The sequence below is a fragment of the Episyrphus balteatus genome, chromosome 3 (assembly GCF_945859705.1).
Source record: "Episyrphus balteatus chromosome 3, idEpiBalt1.1, whole genome shotgun sequence".
In the NCBI taxonomy this organism is placed as follows: Eukaryota; Metazoa; Arthropoda; class Insecta; order Diptera; family Syrphidae; genus Episyrphus; species Episyrphus balteatus.
Genome location: NC_079136.1, coordinates 81,428,843 through 81,453,734, shown reverse-complemented (window position 1 = coordinate 81,453,734; position 24,892 = coordinate 81,428,843). Strand labels below are relative to the sequence as shown.

General features: G+C 30.7%; 4 protein-coding genes across 4 annotated transcripts; 2 read left to right on the top strand and 2 right to left on the bottom strand.

The window, feature by feature from the left end:
* The first annotated feature begins 1,589 nt into the window (after positions 1 to 1,589).
* Positions 1,590 to 6,018, top strand: LOC129915110 (zinc finger protein 616-like). The gene is made up of 5 exons (XM_055994574.1): positions 1,590 to 1,879; positions 1,936 to 2,711; positions 5,456 to 5,590; positions 5,648 to 5,758; positions 5,843 to 6,018. Exons 1-5 carry the CDS (start codon positions 1,751 to 1,753, stop codon positions 5,931 to 5,933), a joined length of 1,242 nt encoding a protein of 413 aa, XP_055850549.1. The 5' UTR covers positions 1,590 to 1,750; the 3' UTR covers positions 5,934 to 6,018.
* A 5,224-nt stretch (positions 6,019 to 11,242) lies between these two features.
* Positions 11,243 to 15,345, bottom strand: LOC129914709 (transcription factor Ouib-like). Its single transcript, XM_055994050.1, has 4 exons — positions 15,121 to 15,345; positions 14,522 to 15,060; positions 11,560 to 11,694; positions 11,243 to 11,502 (listed from the first exon to the last, which is right to left on the bottom strand). Exons 1-4 carry the CDS (start codon positions 15,235 to 15,237, stop codon positions 11,277 to 11,279), a joined length of 1,017 nt encoding a protein of 338 aa, XP_055850025.1. The 5' UTR covers positions 15,238 to 15,345; the 3' UTR covers positions 11,243 to 11,276.
* An 820-nt stretch (positions 15,346 to 16,165) lies between these two features.
* Positions 16,166 to 21,646, top strand: LOC129914707 (transcription factor Ouib-like). Its single transcript, XM_055994049.1, has 6 exons — positions 16,166 to 16,387; positions 16,466 to 16,642; positions 19,659 to 20,044; positions 20,107 to 20,241; positions 21,303 to 21,413; positions 21,498 to 21,646. The coding sequence occupies exons 1-6, from the start codon at positions 16,274 to 16,276 to the stop codon at positions 21,613 to 21,615; spliced, it is 1,041 nt and encodes a 346-aa protein (XP_055850024.1). The 5' UTR covers positions 16,166 to 16,273; the 3' UTR covers positions 21,616 to 21,646.
* Positions 21,647 to 21,792: 146 nt separating this feature from the next.
* Positions 21,793 to 23,641, bottom strand: LOC129915109 (transcription factor Ouib-like). Its single transcript, XM_055994573.1, has 7 exons — positions 23,354 to 23,641; positions 23,134 to 23,295; positions 23,007 to 23,066; positions 22,663 to 22,955; positions 22,175 to 22,309; positions 21,990 to 22,100; positions 21,793 to 21,913 (listed from the first exon to the last, which is right to left on the bottom strand). Exons 1-7 carry the CDS (start codon positions 23,483 to 23,485, stop codon positions 21,793 to 21,795), a joined length of 1,014 nt encoding a protein of 337 aa, XP_055850548.1. The 5' UTR covers positions 23,486 to 23,641.
* Between the last annotated feature and the right edge of the window lie 1,251 nt (positions 23,642 to 24,892).

Here is a 24,892-nt window from a genome sequence, read left to right as displayed (position 1 = left end):
CAAAACAATTCACAAATTATGCTGACCAAGAAAAGCGCCTTCCCAAGGTGCATACATTCGACGATGAATTTTAAGTAGACGAACGATGAAAAAACACAGCAAATATTTTTATTATTATAATGATGAAATGATAATGCTTACTCGGTGGTTCCAAACAGAAAGTATGTTTTATCATTAATTAATTAGATTAAAAGAATTATCTAATATATAATATAAAATATAACTATTCACAAAATTGTTTAATCCAAGAAAAGCGACTTCCCATATTACATACATTCGACGTTGAATGCAAAGTAAACGCAACGATGAAAAAACACAGCAAATTTTTTATTTTAATCTTACAATTGTTGATGCTTACCTTGGTGGTTCCAGAAAGAAAGATATTGTTTGTTGGGTGTGTAACTCCAAATTTTCTGAAAATTAGATTTGAATGAAATCTGTTAGCCAAACCTGATATCTACCGTTCCTTAAACTGGAAATCCCCTTAATAGTTTTTATTTTATTAGCAAATTAGAAAATGGAAACTCATACAAATGCCTTCAAAACGATGAGGTTTTAATCCCGACAAACAATTTTGGTTCTATAAAGCTTTACAGATGCAATTGTTGCTTCTGTAAAGCATTTTAGAAGCAAAATTGTTAGAAGGGATGCTCTCCTATAAAATTTGCTAAAATAGTGTTACATATTTTTTTGGTTTCACCTACGATATGCATGCTTGAACCGAAGTTGACCCGCAGCTAATCCACGTTTGTACAGCTGGCACTAGAGCCAGTTGTACAAATATTAAATCCGTGGATCAGCAATTTTTATTTCTTGAAATTGGTTATAAAGTTGAGGTTTATACTACGTTTCCACCTACCCTAAATCTGAGATTTAGCTAAGTAGATTTAGCATATATCTCGAGTTTTATTCTAAATGCCGGATGAAAGTAGGTTAAAATCTTAGATTTAGGGTAGCTGAACCCAAACCTGAGATTTCGAGAAGTAGATTTAAAATAAATCTCGAGATTTATTCTAATCTACTTAGCTAAATCTCGAATTTAGCGTAGGTGGAAACGTAGTGTTCCCTACTAACAATTTTGCTTCTATAACGCTTTACAGAAGCAACAATTGCATCTGTAAAGCTTTACAGAACCAAAATTGTTTGTCGTGTTAGCATTGGTCTATATGTGGATCAACTTTGGTTAAAGCATGGATTTAGCTGTTTAAACATTTTATGTACCTTGAACCAGTGCTAAACATAAAACTAAATATCGAGTGTTCATCGACAAAGTATAGACGCAGCCTTAAACCATAACTAAGGAGGCTTAAAAAGTGAATAAGCACAAAAGTGATAATTTTTAAGCGTTTTCCGAAATGGAAAAATTACAAAAATGATGCAGACAGTTTATTTTTGCTCTCAAAAACAATTTGTAAACTCTTTTTTTTACAAAAAAAAAAATATTTTCACTTTTGATTTTTGTTAAAAGTGGACATGTACTTAAGGCCACTGACCCAATGTAAATACACCATTAATCTTCGCTGCAAGCGACCATTGTGTTATCAGCTTAAGAAAAATGCTTTCATAAAATTCGATACTCGAAGATGTCACTTTTATAAAGTCAGTTTTGGTTTTGGTAAACATACAAAAATTTTATCAAGACAAAAAATTTTAAAATTCCCTCATAAATAATTACCAATTAAACAAAATTAAAAATATATATTAAGAAAAATAAGAGCAAAATTATTATATGTAAATACAAACCCCAACAATGGAAATAAGTATTAAGTGGAATGTTTGTCGTATTTGTATGGAAGAAGAAAGTAAAAGCGTCACGCTGCATCCAATCTTTGAAGAACCTACGCTACCAAATGATATATTTTTGTGTTCAGGAATTGAGGTAAACCATCAAATTTTATTAATGTATACTAAACAATAAAACATCCCTTTATTAAGCTTAAAAAAACAGACAATATGCCAGACAAAATATGCCAAAGATGCCTTTCGATTTTAAGATATGCTACCAAATTCCGTTTGACATGTCAGAAGACCACAGAATACCTAAATCAAATTGTGCTGAAAACCCAAACAGCATCCAATATATTTAAATCAAATAAATCTATGGTTGAAGCAGAGGTGTCATTTGAAAATATTGATTTCCTTGAAGAGGAACAAGTCGTTGATGTCGATGAGTTACCAACCATCGATGTCAATGAGCCTCACACCATTGAAACCAATGAAGTCCAATACGTTATTCAGGATGTTGATGATGATCCTTCGCCAGCGGAGGAAATTACTTCTGCTAAAATAAGCGAAGAAGAAGATGTCACTGCGGATGATCCAGTTATAGATGAAAACAGTCAAACAAATGATTTCCCGCCTGATTATGTTTCATCTAAGGGAAGTGAAATAGATCAATACGAACAAGAATATGAATTAGCATATATATCGGAGGAAGAAATCAAACAAGAAATATATGAAGATGAGGAATCACAAAGTGTGACAGAAACTATAATTCAGATTAATGATTTTATTGAAGGTGAAAATGAGAAACAAAATGAGACCATTATTAAAGAAGAAGAATTGAAACCAACTGTGAGGAAGTATCATCAAAAATCTGACAAACCACCTTACGATTTTATTTGTGATATTTGTGGGAATCATTTTAAGAAAAGATGTCTTCTTAGTTTTCATATGAAAATTCATCGAAATGAGAAGAATTATGGATGCGAGTAAGTTTAAATGGTTGTTTGTCATACATTTTAATTGTTCCTATATTTATTTATCTCTATTCTGCCTTACTTATTAAAAAAATATACAATTCAATTAATATAAGCCAATTTAGAAAGTAAACGATTCTTCTAGGCTTTGCAAGGTTCGGTACTAAGAGCAATTCATTCCTTCTTGTCCGTAAAGGATACACACATTCAATATAACTTAACTAAACTGCTGCCCCCCAAACGTTATCATATTCTTGGGATATAAAAGTATTTAGTCACCCTAAGTTGAGTTGTCTGCAAAAATAATCTAAATGAATAGGATCTCCAAACTGACGCGCAGGCAAACTAGAAAAAAACTACAAAATGTAATCCTGAATCACAACTATAGGATTTCTTTTCTTTTAATTTTTTCCGCTATTTTGGCGCTCATTGCGTGGCCGCCTCACATAGGTGTTTTTGCCTCGAAAAACCACTCCTGAACATTTATTTCTCTTAATGAAGTTACTTGACTGAAACGATTATTAAGCTTATTTCTAATGGTAAGTAAAGTATGTATATTTCGAATATATTAAGATAATTTTGTTTTAATATGAAAGCAAATTGAGGAAACGGATATGACATTTAAATGGCACTTGAAATTATTCAATGAATTCTATCCGGAATTCTTCTTGATCAATTCATTATCTGTTTCTTTATCTTCCTTGCTTTTAGAAAGATCATTGAGATCTTTTGGACAAATATAACATTTTATTGTAAATTTTGTGCTAGCTGCTACATTAGCCGTGTTTTATTGGTAACTCAGTACTTAGCTGAGTAAAATTTTACACGGTAAACAACAACAAATGATTGCTAAGGATAAACAAAAGTTTTTTATTTGTTGGTTTACAGAGAAATTTTATTTTCTTAACTTATACATTTTTGACCTCTCAACAATAAAAGATTATTAATAATAAATAAAAGTAAACGTTTGTTGTTATTTACAGCATAAAATGTTTACTCAGTAAAATACTGAGTACCAATAAAACACGGCTATTGTAAACTTTTCTATCGATTATTTTGAAAAGTAAAGTTGTTTTAACGTTCAATGTTATATCACTTGAATTGTTTTCAAAATTTCGTTTTTTCGCGTTTGTTTAATTTTTTCCGCACACACCATCACATCCTCGGTTTGATGCAAGTTCTAAGGGCCAGCACTAATTTTCTTCTAGCTTTGTGTACATCACTAAGGGCCAATTTTTCAATAGTCAATTAAACAGTCAGTTTGTACTTATTCCCCAGATAGAGTAAAAATCAATTTTTCAACAGTCAGATATAGCTTATTTTTTTAATAAAACATTTATTAGAGAAATAAAACTATCTGCTTCTTTCAGAGACGAATAAAAATTATTCTTAGGAATAATCTCAAAAAAAAATATTGCGTCGATTTTCAAAGCTGTTTTGAAAGAAATTTTGATACAAAATACAACGGAACACAAGAAAACAAAAAAAATTAAGAATAAAAATGACGTTTAATTTTGATTATTTTTGAATTTGACATTTGTTGTTTTTTTTTTGTCACTTGTTCTTACTATTTCATACTTTTAATAGTAGGAGATCTAGTGGCACATTTGACTAAGGTAGCTCTTGTAAGGCTAAAAATGCTTACAGTGGTAATTTTTAGCATACTAAGGGCCAATTTTTCAATAGTCAGTTTAATAGTCAGTTAGTACTTATTCCTAAGGATAGAGAAAAAATCAATTTTTCAACAGGCAGATATAGCTTATTCCTAAGAATAAATCTATCTGCTTCTTTCAGAGACGAATAAAATTATTCTAAGGAATAATCTCAATAAAGATATTGTGTCAGTTGTCAAAGCTGTTTTGAAAGAATTTTGAAAAAAATACAGTGGAAAACAAGAAAACAAAAACAATCATGAATAAAAATGACGTTTAATTTTAAATATTTTTGAATTTGACAATTTTTTTTGTTATTCTGTAGAATAAATTATTCTTGATTGAAAAATTCAATGTTTTTATCTGATTGTTTATGAGCCTAATAACTTTATTCGTCGAACAGTTAACTGACTGTTTATTAGAAGATTGAAAAATTGGCTCTAAGTAAAATAATCTTGGCCTGGCAGGCCTCAGCGCAGCGGTGCACATCATATATATACATATGTATATGTATATGACCTTGAAAGTGTAACTTTCAACTTTTTATTCTCAAAATTTGACTTTGAAATCGATTATTTGAAAAAATATTGATTAAAATAACTTTTTTTTTTTAAATCTCAATTTAAAAGTTTAATAAAACAAATTTACAGAAAAAAACAACTTCTTTCTCATGGATGCTATTGTCAGAACTGGTCCAAATTGATGAAAGAAACATCATCAAAATCGGTTCACCCTGTCGAAAGATACACAAGATTAAGTCGAAATGAGAACCGCCTCCTTTTTTTAAGTCGGTTTAAAAAAATCGACTCTTTTTTGTAAACATTTTTGTGTAATGTTGTTTGTTTGATTCACTTGAACACTCAAAAAAACAGTCGAATCAATGGTTAAATATTGAGTTCAAAAAATAAAAACCCGTTCTTAGACGGCACTCATTTATAGAAACAAAGTAGATACTTGACAAAACCAAGAAAGGTATAACCAGGATAGGATCGTTTCCATATTAGCTGAAAAATGACTAAGTTCCGTTTTTTTACAAACAATCTTCAAAATTTTTTCAAACAATTCTAGTATGGGTTAAAATACATCTTCTATTTTTCATTACAGAATATGTAGCAAGCGCTTTAATTCGCCTTGCAATCTTAGAGCACACATGCGAACACACACTGGAGAGAAACCATTTCATTGTCAGTATTGTGACAGAAAATTTGCCGACCGCAGCACACAAGTTAAACATCAGAGGTAAATTATATTTTTTTTTGTTTTTGGTCATTTAAGCAATTAAATAAATTATTTTAGAATTCACACCAATGAGAAACCATACAGCTGTCAAACATGTGGCAAAGCATTTTCCCTTACAACTTCACTTAAGGCTCACGAAAAAATGCACTCCGGAGAAAGACCCTACAAGTAAGAAATCACAATGTTTTGAAAAAATATGTATATATTTTTTATTTTTTTTTAACAATAACAAAAAATGTATCCCAAATTTAGATGTGAACCCTGTTCAAAAGCTTTTACTCTACCGCATCAATTAAAGGCACATTTGCAGACAAACATGCATCGTATTATAACCGAACTTTAGCAATAATTTTTAATGAATATTTAATATAAGTGTTTAGAAATATAATAAAGTCTTTAAAATAAGAACACTATACACAGTTAACTGTGTATAAGAGAATATAATTTCAAGGTTATTAATATACAAAACAAATATTACATTTCTGCAGTCATAAACATATTTAAACCCATTTAAATCAATCGTTGCTTATTTTGTTATTTATCAAGGTAAGCTGACAAAAGTACGATCTGATTTGCACAATTTATCAAAATCTTAAGTGTCGTTTTTCAGAAAAACGACCTTTTATATTTTGGTCATAGTACCGCTAGTTTTTATCCAAAAAATTAAATGTCAATTTTAGCTCTTGCGAATCACCAAAACTCTTAACTAAGGAGCATGAAGTAAATCGCTTCAGACAGACAGACAGAATTGCTAGCGACCTTTTTTCCCATTTTCTATCATCTTTGTCATGTCTGATTCTTACCTTCAGTTCAATTTTTTTTTGCGAATCCTAAAACTTGCCCTATATTCGACCTTATCACGCATTTCATTCGTATCGGAAATTTGTTACGAATTCCAAAAAAAGCAATGACGGAATCCGTTCGTAATGGAATATTTTATACAAATCGTCACCACGATCGGAATTTGTGATTATTTTTTCGGGAATCGTAGAAAATTTCCGATACGAACAATAATTGTATTTGGAATCAGGAATAAAGTTCCGCTAAATTTGCAAAACTGCACACTGCGTCGTATCGTACGTTTTCTCAAAAAGGTCTTTGGTTGGATATTTTTTTTCTACTCCTCTTCTTTTGGGACTTGATTACAGATCATCGTGTTGTTTTTAAATTTTCCTCGGATATGAATTGTGCCACAGCGCTCACTCATAGTCCATGACTTCTTGCCTAAGCCTTTCTCTTTTTCCTTCTGACACTTTCCGTAGTAGTTGTTGAAGCCTTTTATCCTCGGTGCGCTCTCCAACTCATCGCACATCTTGGATTGCTGTCAAGTCCGCATTATCTATTTACTGGTTCCAAATAACTAAGACCCAAAATTCCTTATCAAATTTTCGTTTGCTGGTCAACAATCTGCGAAACAAGTTCCGCAATGGCAAGCCCAAGGCTTCATGGTAGAAGTTACCTCAAGCGCCTCCTCCGCTTCAAGACATACGGCCTTGATCTGCTATTCGATTCACGTGAATGTCTAAAATGAGAAGCCTTTAAATTGGGGTAAAAAATAAATTTAATCAAATTTTTACTTGCTAGGTACTATAATTATATCAAGTTATGCATTCATACAAAAAAAAAGAAGTTGAGATAACATTTTTCCATGACATTACGATGGTAGAGAATGCCAAAAAAGTGGGTCCCGGAATTCCGTCTGTCTGTCAGTCTGTCTGTCTGTATAAGGAGCTACAGCCTGAACGGATAGACCGATTGACTTCAAACTTGGTAAGTAGCTTTTTTTGGAGGCTCTCCAGAGGGGTTTTTGGAATTAATTTTTTTGGTCCAAAAACAACGGTACCTGTCATACAAAAATTTCGGAAAAGTTTAATTTCACGAAAACGGCTCCAACGATTTTGTTAAAAAAATTCAAATGTTAGTTTTTAAGCAAGGTTTATCTTTTGAAGAAAAAATTTTTTTTAAAAAATCATTATTAACGGTACCTGCCATAGGACCGCTTTTTTCAAATCGGATTTTCTGCAAAACTGCTTATTGTATTTCAACGAAATTTTTTATACAAAAGCATTTATATACTAAAACGGGACATTTAATTTTTTTGACATTTTGTTTTTAGATGTTGATTAGTGATTTATACAAAATGGCATACCAATTTTATTTTAAAACTTTTTTTTCAAAAAATAATTTATGAAAAAAAAGTTTTTTAAAAAACGGCTCTAACGATTTTGAAAATTTTTTTTCTAAAAATGCACCTTAATATATCAAATAAAACTGCGTACTTGTTTTGTGGGCGATTTGATTTCAGATATTGTTTTATTTTTTTGAAAAATGAATTTTATTTTTTTTTATTGTTTTGTTTTTTTTTTTTATATAGGGTCAATGTGGGTAAATGTAAACAATTTCATGTCTTTTTTTTCTTTCGACTTTAGATTTTTATATGTTTTCACGGAACAACTTGAATGGTATCTACAAATGCAAATATGAAATGATGGCAATTCTTCTTTATAAATATAAACAAATATTTCCCAAATTGTTAACATTACTGTCAAATATGGCATTTTTACAAATACCCCACCATGTTTGTGTTTTTTTACAAATTCGGGGTAAATGTAAACGGTGGTTTAAAATTTAGAATTTCCTCTTTATCATATGGATAACAACTTGAAAAACGTTCAAGAAGGTATTTGACAAAAACTTTTTCAAATTACGATAAAAGTTTTTGTTTGATTCTTTATATAGGCGCCCAATATGCATCCTGAGCAGCTCTGAACGTCATATTTTTTGTTTTTTTACGTCAAAGACCGATTTGCAACATCATTCAATGAAAATGATGGTGTTGGCTACTTTAAAATGTGACTCCGCGGCACTTTAGCAATAGTAATTGACTAAAAATACGTTATTTTTATCAAAACCAATAATTTCAGCAAAAATATATGTCTATATTTACCTCCAGAATACGTTGTTTACATTTACCCATTATGAAAAATATTCTGGGGTAAATGTAAACACATGCAAATCGACATAAATGTCCTGTATTTTAAAATTTGCTTGTATCACATAGAATCTACATCAAAATTCAAAACTAAAAAGTATTTGCAAATTATACTGACTTAATTGAATCTCAAAAATATTTAATATTTCTGAAAGACTAACAACTTGTTTGGCACTTTAAAAAATTATCTTTCACGGAAAATACGCTCGTCGAATGAATACTCACTTGACAGCATTGAGTTTGACGTATAAGTTAAAAGATGCATGCGTCCGCGATTTGTACTTATGTATACGTCACAGAGACTTAACTGAAGCTTGTTATGAGCCATGTTCTCATTTACCCCTGTTTACATTTACCCACATTGACCCTACCTACATTTCCCAAGTTTCTATATAAAATTTTTATTAATTTAAAACTTTTTTTCAAAAAATTATTTATAAAAAAAAAGTTTTTTTAAAAAACGGCTCTAACGATTTTGAAAATTTTTTTTCTAAAAATGCACCATAATATATCAAATAAAACTGCGTACTTGTTTTGTGGGCGATTTGATTTCAGATATTGTTTTATTTTTTTGAAAAATGAATTTTATTTTTTTTTATTTGTTCTGTTTTTTTTTTCAACAATTTTTCTTTAGAAAATACCGATTGGCGCTTCGGTGAGGTAACTTAGTAGATTTTTGGTTTTGCATTTTCAAAGAGGAATTTTTAATAAGCAATGTTGTAAAAACAAAAAACCCAAAACAGAAACCGTATGGCTACTAGTTGCGTTTTTTTGCATTACTTCACAGAAAACAGTGTTTTTTTTGCGTCACTTGAATAGAAACAAGCTCTTAAATTAGATAAAAATGTGAAAAATCATGGACAACACTAATTTTAGTAAAGCAGTCTTAAACTTTGACATTATTTGCACATTATAACCAATTATGGGCTACGAGCTACCATTAGGCATCACAGAAAATGCATAAATAGAATTAAACATTGAAAATGCACTTGTACTGTACACAATCGTGGACCTAATTGGAGAAAGTGACTATAGTGTTTGGTAACTTCTTACAAATTAAGAAAATGACATTTTCTACAATTTAAGGTTTGAATAAGTGAAATAAACTTTCGTTTTTATCCGGAATGCATCTGTTTTGTTTCTATTGCGTTGTTTTTTTCTGGAACTCTCCTTGTGCAACCTCTAAGAGGGTTGTTTTTCCACGTTCCTAAACTTCCCAAGAGCTTCTTCCATTATTTCTTTGTAAAAGTTTGCATCTTTTTTCGAAGCGTGAAGCTTCAATTTTCCTATTGCACATCATAAAAACAAAGCGTATTACTATAACACATTTTATTGCCCTTTATTGGCGATGCGATAAAAGTTATTCTTTCATAAACCAATGAAATAGGACTAATATTAACGTGGTCCATCTGAGTTGGTATGTTTTCCTTTAAAAAACCACTCTTTACCTCACTTCTTTTCAACTTAAAATGTTGTTATTTTGCATTTTGAGGCTTTTTAAATGTTGTGCACCTTTTATAACTTCCATGATGGAACAAACCAACACATTACCATCGCACTAACACCACGTTTTTGACCGATTTTAGCGGCAAAGTGAAGGAAATTGCTGCTAGTTTTTAAATTATTTTTTTCTCTGCTCTTGATTTGGGTCTCACCTGTCTTATTTTTTTATTCAATCACTAGTTTACGATATTTCAAAAATATTCTCATACAAATTTGGCAAAATTTTCCAATATCTTTCGCGATTTTGCATAGTGCAAGTGCATTTCCAATGTTAGCTGCTATTTATGCATTTTCTGTGATGCCTAATGGTAGCTCGTAGCCCATAATTGGTTATAATGTGCAAATAATGTCAAAGTTTAAGACTGCTTTACTAAAATTAGTGTTGTCCATGATTTTTCACATTTTTATCTAATTTAAGAGCTTGTTTCTATTCAAGTGACGCAAAAAAAAAACACTGTTTTTTGTGAAGTAATGCGAAAAAACGCAACTAGTAGCCATACGGTTTCTGTTTTGGGTTTTTTTGTTTTTACAACATTGTTTGTTAAAAGTTCCTCTTTGAAAATTCAAAACCAAAATCCTACTAAGTTACCTCACCGAAGCGCCAATCGGTATTTTCTAAAGAAAAATTGTTGTTTCTATTCAAGTGACGCGAAGTGTACCTACATTTCCCAAGTTTCTATATAAAAAATCTTAAAACTTAAGCAACTTGAACTCTAAGAGCAAGTTCGTGCGACCCAGTCGTACATTATATTTTCTTTAGAATTGCTAAGACAGACGGACACAACGCTTTGATTTCGAAAGTTATATGTTTTTCAAAACATATGACCTAACAAAGCAATGAAATCCTTCGATTTACGTGAATCGAATAGCAGAATAGGGCTGATAGTTTTAGTTTTATTTCGATTTAGGGCGAACACATTAAGAATTAAGTTATCTAATAGTAATTGAAAATATCTCCATTGAGTTAAAAAAAATCATCTTTTGGACAGATTTAAATAAACAGGATTTTGTAACTTTTACCATCAAAAAACGTCATAAGACAAATAAATTCGGTTGATCTTAAGATATTGACGCAAAACGTTCAACTTTGTTTCAACTTTCATCTTATTGCTATATACAGATACAGACCTTTTTTTGAAACTTAAAAATAGTTCCGATAATTTTTTAATTGAAATAAAAAAAATGTCTTCTTTATTCCAAATTCTCTACTTTACTTCTTTCTTTTGCCATTTCGGCATGTCTAATTGTTCCAAAGTGCGCCTTCATTTGATGTGCCTCTGAAAAACCTTTGTCACAAACCAAACACCTATAAGGTTTTTCTCCCGTATGCACTCTTTCATGCTTCTTCAATGTTGCTGAGTAGGAAAAGTGAGCTCCGCATATTGTGCAACCATACGGTCGTTCATTTGTATGTGTTCTATGAATTAAATAACAAGTTAAAATAATCCATATTCTGCAATAGTATGAAACTCACCTTTCATGCCTTGTTACTCCACTTCGATCACGGAATTTGCGATCACAATAGGAGCAATTATATGGTTTTTCTCCTGTGTGAACTCGAATATGTGCCCGAAGCTCACAAGTTTGCATGAAACGCTTCGAACATATTCTAAAATAAAAATCATTATAAAAAAAATTCAATCGAATTAAGTTCGGTGAAGGGTCATAAGTCCACGGGCCAAAAGTCCATAATGGACTACTAACTCACTTAGGTGGGTTATAAGTCCGCAAATCAATTATGGAATTACAACCCACATAAGGGTGTCAAAAATCCACAAAAAAGTGAGTCAGGGGCCCTACTATGTGATACTTTCGCATCTGTTCGAAATTTAATTTCAATTGTACTCCCTAGTCAAACTGGGTCTCTTATATGAATAATACCTATCCAAATAAAACACAATAGGGGTATTCATGAAACCGGGTAAACGTGGTAAAATGGTAAATGTGGTAAACGAGCTGTCAAAATTTGTATGGAAAAACTTTACCAAAATATGGTACTTTTTGTGTGGAAAAATTTACCATCTGAATCTGGTAAATGTGGAAAACTTTTGATGTTTAATTTTGATAATTAAAATGTATAATAATTAAAAAGTGGGAATATTTTTACAAAAAATATAATAAAATAGAAAACATAATTTTAAATTCTTTTTTTCAGTTTCTAGCTCCAATTAGACTTAAAATAAATCGCCGTCAACCGCATTTACCGCATTTTGATTTTAGGGGCGTCCATGAAACGTGTTTAGTAAACTTTTCCATTTTTCAATGTGGTAAAGTTTTACAGGTTGCATGAATTCCCCTGATAAAAGATTTGCTATGACTATAGCTGTATAATTTTCATTTTTTACAGATTTACAGAGATCCGTTTTTTACGAATACGAACACATGTTTTGTAGAACCGAATTACATAGTTAGGCCCCAGAACTCCCTAACTTCAAAAAGGATGTGGATTTAAAGGTGCTTAAGAAATATTTATTTGTAAACAATGTGGAAAGGCTCAATTTAGTTTCACCGTTTCACAAATATATTTCACCTTTTAGCAAATATAATAAAACTAAACACAAATCAATAAACCTAAAAGCAAATATAATTAAACTAAAGCAATCCAAAACACAAATTTATTTCACCTTCTAAATCCTAATCCCTTCTTCATAGCACGATACCAAAAGCCTTTTCTAGAAAAGGTTAAATCATTTTGCGTTTAGGTTTAATAGATTTAAATATAGCATTCACACTTTTATTTAAAGTTTAAACTAAACACAAATTATTTAACCTTTTCACAAATATATTTCACCGTTTTGCAAATATATTTTTCACCTTTTAGCAAATATAATTAAACTTAAAGCAAATCAATTAAACCCAAAAGCAAATATAATTAAACTAAAGCAAACTATTTAAACTTTTAGCAAATCTATTTAAAGTAAACGCAAACTAATTTAACCTTTTCTAGAAAAAGTTTTTGGCATCGAGCTTGAAGAAAGGGATTACAATTTAGAAGCTGTCCGTAGCACTAAAATCAACGAAACACTACAAAAACCAAAATAAGACCCTATAAACAAAATGTGCATTTCAGTTAATAGTTAGTTTAATTATTTTTGCTTTTGGGTTTAATTGATTTGCTTTTAGTTTAATTATATTTGCTAAAAGGTGAAATATATTTGCTAAAAGGTGAAATATATTTGTGAAAGGTGAAACTAATTTGTGTTTAGGTTAATTAAAAGTGCGAATGCTATAGTTTGCTTTAAGTTTAATTATATATATTTGCTATTAGGTTTAATTGATTTGTGTTTAGGTTTATTATATTTGCTAAAAGGTAAAATATATTTCTGAAAAGGTGAAACTAATTTGTGTTTAGGTTAAATAAAAGTGCAAATGCTATAATTATGTATTTGTAAAAAGATTTTTAAATTTTGTTTATAAATTTATTTATTTTTTTTTTTTTTTTGAAAATTTTATGATTTTTTTAACTACCGCGATTTTCGTTTTAAATCTTATTAAAGTAATTTCTGAAAACTTGCACAAAAAGCAGAACAAAATTTTACTCAAAAGACGATTAATTTGGAGTGTGTCATAGTTATAATCGCCGCTGATTTGGGGAATTATCTCGCAAACAAAGCGGGCTAATTAATTCGCGGAAAGCGACGCGGACAAAATTTGCTCACATGAAAATTAATTTAATTTGCACAAGCCAAAAGCGAAGCGGAAAAAAATTTTGCCTATGGGAGAATCAATTCTGAGGTGTGAAAATAAAAATTCGTGCAAATTTAATCCGCATCGCGCTTACAGAGTTATAACATAAACATATCTTTCTTGTTCGGTAGTAACGCACAAGTGATTGAACATTTCTGTGCCCACAACTAATAACCGCTTAAGTGAGTTAAGTAAATTTTTCAGTGGTATTATGAATTCAAATTCAAAATCTACATACTCTTAATTTTTTAAGTATAAAAAAATGATAAATTAAATTCATCTACGTCGAGTTAAGAAAGGATTGAGTTCGTTTTTGAGGCAAATTAAAAAATGCGGAGCATTATAGTAATACTTAATTTTTGTTTTCTTTTTCGACTTAAGCGGTTATTGGTTTGGCCACATATTTAATGAAGAAACTTTCGAAAATTGACGAGTGTTCCAATTTTGAAAAATTAATAAAGTAATTTTCTGAGATTCGCTCCAATTTGAAACATATTTATAAATGTTTTAGAGAAATTGCGAATCAATTGGGAGTTCAACCACATTATGAATTTTGGCGTTCCTAAGTGGTTATAAATTTTTAATCGATGGGCCAAAAATGCACAGGAATTTTGTGGGAACACTTGACCCACTTGGGTGGGTTGTAGGTCCATAATAATTATGGACCTACAACCCACCCAAGTGGGTCATTATGGACTTTTGGCCTGTGGACTGTTGACCCTGTACCATTTAGTTCAATGATAACTTACTCGCACACGTATTTCTTATCATTCCTGTGCAGTTTCATGTGATAGCTGAAAGTAGCTTTGTTTCGGAATAAATTCCCGCAAATATTACACATGAGAGTTATTGGTGACTTGGGCTTTCTGGCAGTTCGAGCTGGGAAATATTTGATTAGTGGTTTGTCATCATCTTCATCCTCTTCGACTGCTTTATTATTATCTTGGCACTGATCTTCTGGAACTGATTCGTCGTAATTATCATGATTGTCATCTCCATGATGGTCATCTCCATCATGGTGACCTTCTTCAACTTCATTGAATTTTTCTTCTTCATTGTATGTCTCTTCTTTTTCTGCATATTCTATTTCAAGCTCTAATTTGGGTGAAGTAGCGCTTACCTTCTCTTCAGATAGATTTGGTTTATCTTCAATTAGGTCTACTATGTTATGTGGATCGCTTAAGTATTCTTGGGATCGTTGGCATAGAACTCGAAAACCATAAGCAACTTTGAGAATATCTGAACATTTTTTGCAAATTTTTGATGGCAGAGAGGGAATGTTTGGAATCTAGTAAACAAAATTTTAAAAAATAACAAATTTTTATGGACTTATTTTCAAAGTTATTACCTCTACACCACAGCATAATTCCAATTTGTAAAGTGTTTTGGAATCTTCAAATAAATCTATCATTTCTTCAGCAGTTTCTAGGCATATTCTACATTGATCAATGTCCTCAGTTTCCATTATTTTAGCTTTATATTTAATTCAATTGCATTTAAAAAAAATTTAATAGAAATTATTTACTTTTTATTTTTAAAATATGTAAATATTCTTCTGTCTTGTCAAAGCAAAATTTTTTGATAGATGTCATTTCTTCGAGGCTCGAAACTATTTAGTATACAAAAGCATCGTATCATGAAGGTGGAAACAAATGGACGACACAAGGTTTAAGGCTTGACCACACCTGAATGCGGTACGGGTAGTTGTATGGAATGTTTTTCATTTGGTGTGGTTAAGCCTTTATAGTTCAAATTGCAGTCGCACTACCATACCAAAAACGTGGAAAAACAAATAAAAAAAACACCTCAATCATTTGGGAGAACCACATTCATTCCCACCACCTATTAGCCGAACTGTCAAAAAATTTAGATAAAAGTGAGAAAGCAACATTTTTTCCACTAAAAATCATCTGACCCATGGCTGAACCACTGCTAACCCACCAATATCGGTGGGTAACTTCTGATCGTGGTTCAGCAGTGGGTTAAGACCTGAACCTCGATTGTACAACACTGCAAATGAGTTCAACTGAGTTCAAACGTTGATCCGAGGATGAACGATGATTGTACAACTGGCCCTTAATAACGATTTCAGAAGATAAAAGAATCTGAAACACAGATTAAATATTTGTGCAACTGGCCATTGAGGCTGTGTTGTACCTACGACGATCGATGATAAAAAAAAACCATGCCAACAGCGTTTTTGTATGAAAAAAATTCCAAACAGGAACGTCAACTTCGGTGGCGTTTTTATGTCGTTGGTCTTCGGTGGTGTGGCCCAGCCTTTAATTGAAAAAAAAAATTGTAATTCAAACAGATCCATTCACAGCGAATATTGAAACCAAACAGTTCTATCCCAAGCGAATTCAAATGCATCAAAAACTGAAAACATCCCTGTCAACTGACATTTTCCTTCAATAGAGAGCCTGAAAAATATTTTTAATTTTTTGTTTACAATTTTTCAATAAATAAACTTTATTATTTTATAAAATAAATCCATAAGAATGGCAGAAACTAAACTAACACCATGTCGAATATGCAACGGACATTTTGCACAATCAAAATTATTAGACTTGCATGGAATTGAATCACAAATAGAAAATCTAATTGGCGTTCAAGTATGTTTTACTCTTTTATTATGTATTCATTTTAAATAAATAATAAAAATCCAATTCAATTTATATATTTCAAAATAGCTAATAAAAGGTGTTGATATACCAACATTTATTTGCAATCAATGCAATACGGACTTTGAAGGTGCTCAAGAATTCAGACGCAAATGCATTGAATCAAATGAGTTTTATGAATCGAAATGCGAAAGTCTACTTAAATGTGATGTTGTTATTCCCAAAGAAGAACAAATAGAACATATCGTAAGTTTAAATAATTTATAGAAAATAGAACGATTTAAAAACTATTTTTTAATTCCTTTAATTTTTTTGAGTAGGTTAAATAAATTTTACTATTTCGTGGGCTGCTATAGGTCTTTCTTGTTATTAGTTCTTACCAGTCGACGTTTCAGGTATGAATATAGCCTTCTTCAGGAATCTATAAATAAAATTTCTTAAAAATAATAACGCTTCATTCAATTTACTTATTTAAATAACTAAACGTTAAATCAATTTTCCTAGTAGAAAATTGATTATTCACCAACACAGTTATAAAATTTCAGAATTGAGTGGAAGCGATTTAAACTGTTTTATTGGATTTCAGAATGAGTGAATCCTTGAGTGAAACCAATCGAAAACGACATAAATATTTGTACTCACAATATTAAAAAGACGACCCTAAGGGCCATATTATTCACTCTGGATTTAGTTTGGATTAAAGTTAATTTTAAATCCAATCCATCAAATCTGAATTTCATAAATCCAAGGATTTGATTTTTTGTTCATATTATTCACTAAAAATAATAATATATGTGATTTTTCAATAAATTTTGTATAATTTGCATTTATCTTTATGTTCACAAAATACTTGACAAAACAACTGAACACCGTGATACTGAATTTTAAATCTCGATTTATAAAGTTAAACAGAACTCCAGAGAGCAGTTTAAATTTGTTTGGATTTAAAAAATTGGATTTAATATTGGATTTAAGTAGTTAATATTATGGATTTGGATTTATTTTTGACATTTCAATTTCTTTACATCCAGATGTATTTTTTAAACTAGTGAATAATATGGCCGTAAGATATTGGTTTTTTATCCCAATCAAATATCAATTTGTTATTTTTACTATTACCAGGCAACGGATTTTCCTAACTTTGCCTATTTTTATTGCGTTATCGTAAGAAAATATACACTTTATACAAACACGGTTCATGTCCTCCTCATTTCAAAAACATATTTTTTATTTTGCCTTTTTTATGTTTTTCTTTTTTAATTGAAAAATTAATTGAATATACATTAAACCATGCATATCAAACTTGGGGCCCACAACGAGTAACTTTGCGGCCCTCGACAACAAGGTTTTCGTTACAGACACCAAGATAAACTTTTCTATAGATTTGCTCGAATTCGAAGTCAGAAAAATTCAATCACATCACGTTTTTGAGATAATCCAGTTAGAAAAACGAAAATGCCGATTTTACTAGTTTTCAAGGTTATTTCTTACGGCCATATTATTCACTCTGGATTTAGTTTGGATTAAAGTTTATTTTAAATCCAATCCATTAAATCTGAATTTCATAAATCCAAGGATTTAATTTTTTGGTCACATTATTCACTCAAAAATAATTATATGTTTATTCAATAAATTTTGTATAATTTGCATTTATCTTTATTTTTCCTTCACAAAATACGTAAAAAAACAACTGAACACTGTGAAAATTAATTTTACATCTGGATTTATCAATTTAAACAGACCTCCAGAGAGCAGTTTAAATTTGTTTGGATTTAACGAGAATGGATTTAAAAAATTGGATTTAAGATTGGATTTAAGTAGTGAATATTATGGAATTGGATTTATTTTTGACATTTGACATTGTTTACATCCAGATGTATTTTTTAAACTAGTGAATAATATGGCCGTTAGCGTTTGGTTATTTGTTTTAAGTAAATTTGTAACGGTTTCCAAAAGGACCTATAGAAAAATATACCTTGGTTTCTGTAACAAAAAAGTTTAATTTTGCTGACCAGTGTTCTCGATAAGATGCTCAGATAAATTTTGGCTCGGCTAAATTTTTTCGGCAGTCTGTATGGAGCTAAAATGTATCTTATTATGAGTTTGTATTGATCAATTAAAATTCGAAATTATGCTGAAATTTATCTCGATCTTCTTACCAGGCATGGAATGTACCTGAAAACAAAATTCTTAATTTATAAGATTTCGTGAATTAGGAAGCGAATGTTCTTAATTAACGCAACGGTAGGTTAAATCATGAATGCCCTAGATATGACATTCTTTGTTATTTTTTTTCATAAAAATTAGAATAAATGTCGAATAATATGGAAATGGAGGCATGCGATTCTTAATGTGACTCCGAAGTAAGTTCCAAATTTCTATGAAGTTGATATGACCGAATTTTATAAGTCTTTTTCAGTCAGATTTGGGCAATTTAAAACTGCCATATAATCATTTTTTTCTTTTTTGCATTAAAAAAAAAGCAAAATTACTTTTTAATAGTCACTATTCAATGGTTATACAATTTTTTTATGGTAATGTATTAGAAGAATTATTGTAAAATATGACTGATCAAAAAAACAGATGAAATCCATGCATTTGTTGCAGCAATGTGAAAAAAACTTAAGATTATACAGTTAAAATAATTTATTAAATTAATAGGTTTTTTTTGCACTTTGGTACCAATAACTTTCTAGTAACTCTAGATTTGATAAAAACTATTATCATTCTGCAATCCCCCTTGGACGCGCATATTTTTAAAAAAGTTGGCGACCTACATTCCCATAGATTTTTTTTATACCACAGGTGTTTAAAATTTTTCATAAAATATTTTTTTTTACATTTTGCATCGAAAAACGAATTTCAATATTTTTTTCAAAGAAAAAGTGCAACAGCTTTAAAAATTTTTAAGTGCTTATGGTTTTAGTCAATTATTGTAGAAAATAAAAAAAAAAAGAAATAAAAAAAAATTCATTCATTCGTGATTCGTGGTTGTGATGAATGAAAACGTAAGATGATGAAATTTAAAATACACTGAACGAAATATATAATATTTTCTAAAATGGTTGCGATAGAAATTTGGTTTTAGTACAGTCATACGTTTAGCTATCAGCCATTTCAGGCTTATCCATTTTTTACCGGACACCCTGTATACAATTCACACCTGAAACGTCGACTGGTACGAACTAAACAAGAAAGACCTATAGCAAACGATATATTAACATTTATTTTATGTATAATTTAAATCACGTATATTGTTTAGCCACTTTCGCCAGCTCCATTGTCGGAAGGGTCATTTTGCAGAGAGGATGTTGACCAAATACATAACGACGAAGACGATTTTGATGAAAATGACCATGACCAAGATCCAGACTATTCATTACCGCCTGATAACGATAAAGATAACGAAAAAGATGAACAAGACGAAAAACCAAATAAAACTTCAGCCAAAAGTAAAAAGGATGAAAACAAATCCGGCAAACGGGTAAAGAAAAAATCCCCAAAGACCAAGGGCCGCGACTTGATGAATCGCAAACAGAAGGAGCATCATGCACTTGTATGTGATATCTGTGGGAATGTCTTCAAGGCTAGACATATTTTTGCTCTGCACAAACGAAGACATAGCAATGACAAACCATATGTTTGCGAGTGAGTGCTTTGAGAGAAATGGGGTTTTGTAAAATTTGTAATAAAAAGTTGTATCGTTTCAGATTATGTCCGAGCAAATTCTTTACAAATTCTGAATTGAAGCGTCACATGAGACGGCATACAGGTGAAAAACCATATGAATGCCAGTTTTGTCATCGAAAGTTTTCTGATTATGGAACACATGTTAAACACGAAAGGTAATTTTATTTATTTCCTTTATTATTCATTATTTACAACCAGACAAAATTCCAGCTTACTGACTTTCTTGATAGAATACCTTACGTTAACGGCTAAGCGAAAAATAACCTAGATTTGTTTCTTACCTCTTAATCACCATAAACATTTAGGTAATCGTCTCTAGGTACTTGAAATATTTGGGCCGTGTGGAAATTTCTCCCGCGAAAAAACTTCTCCCATCCGAATACTACTTACCTTACCCTACTCTAATATATATATAATTCCTTATTTCAATAGTGCTAGTGTCGTATCTTGTACAAGATAATTAGTAAAACGGAGGAAAGCAGAGAAGCTGGGCATTCCAGCTCATACCAGTTTTGGTTTTAAGCATTATGAAAAAGAATTGTCACCTTCATCACTGCCCTGATTTTTCAAAAACGAGAAACTTATTACTTCATCAAGTCTTCTACAAGTCCGTGATGTATGACTTCTCGGAAGATCAAGACTTGATCGCTTTCCTCAATGCGAAGAATAAGTTATAATTCATTTTCTTTTGCAAACCTACCATAACTTTTTAGAATATGAATATGCTCTGTAGACTAGCGCCCTTTTATTTGTAAACCTTTACACCTACAGGTTATGCAAGTTATGGTTTCAAAACCCCCGCAGCGCATCCAAAAGCTAATTTTTTCATCGATCCAGGGGCTACATGCCTGGGAAGGTCTCAATAACTGACTAATTATGCTTTTTCGTCAAAGTGGCATAGGTCGAAAAAGACTTTTTTGATTTGGTCAGTGAGTTCGACAATTTGGAGATCGCCAGGTTCGTGTGTGGATCCTTAATTCTTTTAAATTCAATGGCTTGAAGCCATATTTTTATGTTGATTCACGGAGGCTTTGATATAATACTTCAACTGTCTCAGTATCGTATTTAGGGAACAGTATACGAGAGTCTCTTTTGACTGGTCGGGAAGTTACCCCGAGACACAAAATCCAAGTTGAAAGCCGATGAATATATTGTTCATATTTTCTTTAGTAAGTTAAGTTTTTGTTTCTAATAACATAACTTTAAAAAATTACAGAACACACACAAATGACCGTCCGTTTGCTTGTCAACATTGTGGCAAAGCTTTTTCGTGCGGTTTCGTTTTGAAAAATCATATGCTTACTCATACAGGTGAACGTAATTACAAGTAAGTTATTTAAAAAAAAAAACAAAAAAAAAAATTAATTTTAAGTTTTATTATATTTAATCTAATTTTTGTCTACTTTTTTAGATGTACGATATGCAATAAGTCTTTTGGCCGACAGCACAATTTGACTACACATGAGAAATCAATTTATCATCAGAATAATCTCCTTAAAAAAGAAAATGGCGACAAAGAAGATTCATAGTGAATGTAATGTTAGTTTTTAATTTTTAAAATAAATAAATTACTTTTAAGTTTTAAACAAAATTGAGAGTTAAATTTTTTTTTAAATAAAAATAAAAGATAGTCTACGGTTCGATAAGTTTGTTGATGTTTGAAGTTCTGGTATATTCTACCAATGTTATCTATTTTTTTCCTCCTGTTAGGCTGTTAATTCTTTTTCTTCTAACTCAGCAAGTTTACAATTTCGCCGGTGAAACATCGATTTTAAATGAGTCGTAAGGTGCCCTGGATACACAAATGCTCTATTACATACATCACATCTGTAATAATGTAAACGATTAAAAACCTTCATAGTTATTGTATTATGTTAGCATTAATAATATAAGAGCATCATACTTATAATTTCTTTTTCCTGTGTGGATCAAAATATGATTTTTCTGCATAAATTGATTTGTAAAAGTCTTTTCACAAAAATTACAGCTAAACGGTCTTTCATTAGTATGCGTTCTGCAAGAAAAAAGAAAGAGATAAAAGATGCACTTTTTCATGAAAATGACACTCTTAGAGGCTTTTTTTTTTACCTTTCATGATTTTTATGTGTCCCATAGTCGGAAAATTTACGATTGCAATATTTGCATTTGTAGGGTTTTTCTCCAGTATGTTTCCTCATGTGACATTTCAGTTCCGATGGAGTGTAAAATTTGCAAAAACATATTCTGTAAAAAAAATAATGAATAATGCCAAGTAAGCTAAAAAAAAAAAAAAGAAATAAGTTTCCGAGGCCATTAATGGGCATCACTATTGTGTAGCGCATATTTTTCAATGTTTCAAATAGGCACTAAATCAGAAACCAATATAACTTTTACAATAGTCAAACAATTTTCAAAATTCGGTAGCGATGTATTTAAATCTACATTTCGTTACTTTGATAGCCGTATTTCTTTGAAAGCGGGAAAGTACTATAAAAACTATTCTCAACGAGTAGTTGAAAATTCCAATGATTTCCTATAATGAACTCGGCTTATTTCTTATTTGTTAAAACTTTTTTCTTCTTAAAATACTTTCGTACTCGCATTCATAACGCTTGATGTTAGTATGTCTTTGAAGATGTAATTTAAAATTTCGCTTCTTTTCAAAAACATTACCGCAGATCTCACAAATTCTTGTTATTTGTACATCTTTTTTTGTTGATTGTCGATTGTTTACAGCCTCAACGATCTCAACAGTCTTAATGGTCTTAACAGTTTCAACGGGCTCAACAGTCTTATTGGTTTCAACAGTTGCAACTGTTTTAATTGGCTCAACTGTCTCCACAGTCACTTCATTCGGAATGGCTGGTAATGGATTGGAGTTAGTTGTAGACTGTTAAAGATACAAATTTATCTTATCATCACATGTATATTTAAACAAAACCTTATTTTCCTCTAATTCGCTGCTTTCGTTTTCCAAAACATCCGGTCTGTAGTTCAAAATCTGAAATCAAAAATATCGCTACGTACAGAATTATTCTTCTTATTTCGTTAAATTATATATATCAAACCTTTTCTAAAAGATCTTCATTATCCAGAGGTTCATCTAATTTTTGACTATTTTTGAAAATTTCATACGATTCAATACATTTTTTTCGAAATACTTGAGCTGATAAAAGCGATGTATAACAGTTCATACAAATATACCATGGTTGTTCAAAAACTCCATTAAACTTGAGAAAGTGAAATTATAGTGCAAATTAAAAATAAATTTAATATCGTAACGCTTACATCGACGCCAGATATCTCTTTGATTTCTTCTAAGAATTTTACGCAAGCATTGTCATAGATTTGAAAAATATTATTTTCAACGGGAACCACTATTTTACAAATCCGACATGTTTCTAAATATGTATCGGACATATTTTTTTTAACTCAATTAAACAAAATAATTTTGACTTTCAATTTTACAAAGAACTTAAAAAATTGATGGCAATTAAATTGTTGAATCTCAAACAATGCAGAGCGAATTATCCATTCTCATTTTTAATTGATGTAATCTATTTTAGGCCCATATCAGTAAGAATCGAGAAAAGACATTTGCCGATGAGATACATAAAACAAAATAAACAAATTGTTTTCGATTGATTTGTATAGAAAAACCCTAAAATAAAATAAATTAATTTACATACAATCCGCAACAGTTGGATAGCTTCACCCAAAGTAATCAAAAGTGAACAAAAAATGAATGGGTCTTAAAACGAATTTTCGCCTTCTATTTCCTTAAAAAATCATCAAAATTTTTAAATTATTAATTGTTGCATTTATTAGTGCTTTTATTAAATTGTCTATGGATGGGTCAGCTTTCAGCAACCTCGTTATAGTTAAAATGGCTTTCAAAGTGAAGAATGAAACGTATTTTTTTTAAATTATTGAGTTTATGATAGTGGAGTAACTTAATAGAGCGGGTGGCCACTGGAAAAAAGCTGTACTTATCGAGCTAAAAAAAATTTAAATTGAAAGTTAAACATGACTTAATAGTTACGAAAACCACAGGTCTTCCCATCCCCATCCTGGCACGATTGGTGTGGTAAAGCGCATTGTGCATCTTATTATAGCTAAAAGACAATATTGATGTTAAATTAAAGATAGTATCGGCAACTTTCAAAATTCTTCTTTTTAGGGTCTTCCGGGTCAAAGCTTGGCAGTGTTGGTGAACGAGTTAAGAATTTTTTTGGTATCAAATCAAAGGTAAAATTAAGCACATTCTTGACATACAAGTTTTTTAAGCTATTGGTTGATAGTTATTTCTTATCTATCCAAAGTTTATTAAAAATAATAAAAAATACGAAGAAAAATTAGACAAAATAAGTGCTGCAAACGTTTATAATATTGTAATCAAGCGACCAATGATAAATAAAAGTAATAACGTCTTTTTTCAAAATTAAGAGGTCTCTCCAAACGTTTGAAATGACGAACGCTCCTAACAAATTTTTATTATAGGAATGACAAGTGCTTTTGCACGCTTATTTTTTCTATTTTTTTTAATTTATTGTTATTTTTTTTTCTTTTATTTATTTATTTATGTAAAAAAAACATTTTCTTTTATTTTAAGCTACTTGTACTAACTAAGTAGACCTAATGTCTCAACTTCTGAATGATCGCTTTAGTGCCTGGCTACACAGTGATTTTTCAATCGCCTATCCAGTCAGGTTGTAGGCAAGAGGGGTGAGGATTTTCCTCTTTTTGACATTTGTTCCTACAAAATGTGAATTGGAACGTGATTGGGCACAACACTGTGTGGCCAGGCACTTAAAAACCAATACGTTA

Coding starts and splice junctions, on each gene's coding strand:
- LOC129914707 (XM_055994049.1), top strand. CDS start 16,274: ATGGCAGAAACTAAACTAACACCATGTCGAATATGCAACGGACATTTT. Junction 20,045..20,106: donor GACAAACCATATGTTTGCGA/GTGAGTGCTTTG, acceptor GTATCGTTTCAG/ATTATGTCCGAGCAAATTCT. Junction 20,242..21,302: donor ACACATGTTAAACACGAAAG/GTAATTTTATTT, acceptor AAAAAATTACAG/AACACACACAAATGACCGTC.
- LOC129914709 (XM_055994050.1), bottom strand. CDS start 15,237: ATGGAAACTGAGGACATTGATCAATGTAGAATATGCCTAGAAACTGCT. Junction 15,061..15,120: donor AATTATGCTGTGGTGTAGAG/GTAATAACTTTG, acceptor TTTGTTTACTAG/ATTCCAAACATTCCCTCTCT. Junction 11,695..14,521: donor GATAAGAAATACGTGTGCGA/GTAAGTTATCAT, acceptor TTTTTATTTTAG/AATATGTTCGAAGCGTTTCA.
- LOC129915110 (XM_055994574.1), top strand. CDS start 1,751: ATGGAAATAAGTATTAAGTGGAATGTTTGTCGTATTTGTATGGAAGAA. Junction 2,712..5,455: donor GAGAAGAATTATGGATGCGA/GTAAGTTTAAAT, acceptor TTTTCATTACAG/AATATGTAGCAAGCGCTTTA. Junction 5,759..5,842: donor TCCGGAGAAAGACCCTACAA/GTAAGAAATCAC, acceptor TCCCAAATTTAG/ATGTGAACCCTGTTCAAAAG.
- LOC129915109 (XM_055994573.1), bottom strand. CDS start 23,485: ATGTCCGATACATATTTAGAAACATGTCGGATTTGTAAAATAGTGGTT. Junction 22,101..22,174: donor ACACATAAAAATCATGAAAG/GTAAAAAAAAAA, acceptor TTTTTCTTGCAG/AACGCATACTAATGAAAGAC. Junction 21,914..21,989: donor ACAGGAAAAAGAAATTATAA/GTATGATGCTCT, acceptor ACATTATTACAG/ATGTGATGTATGTAATAGAG.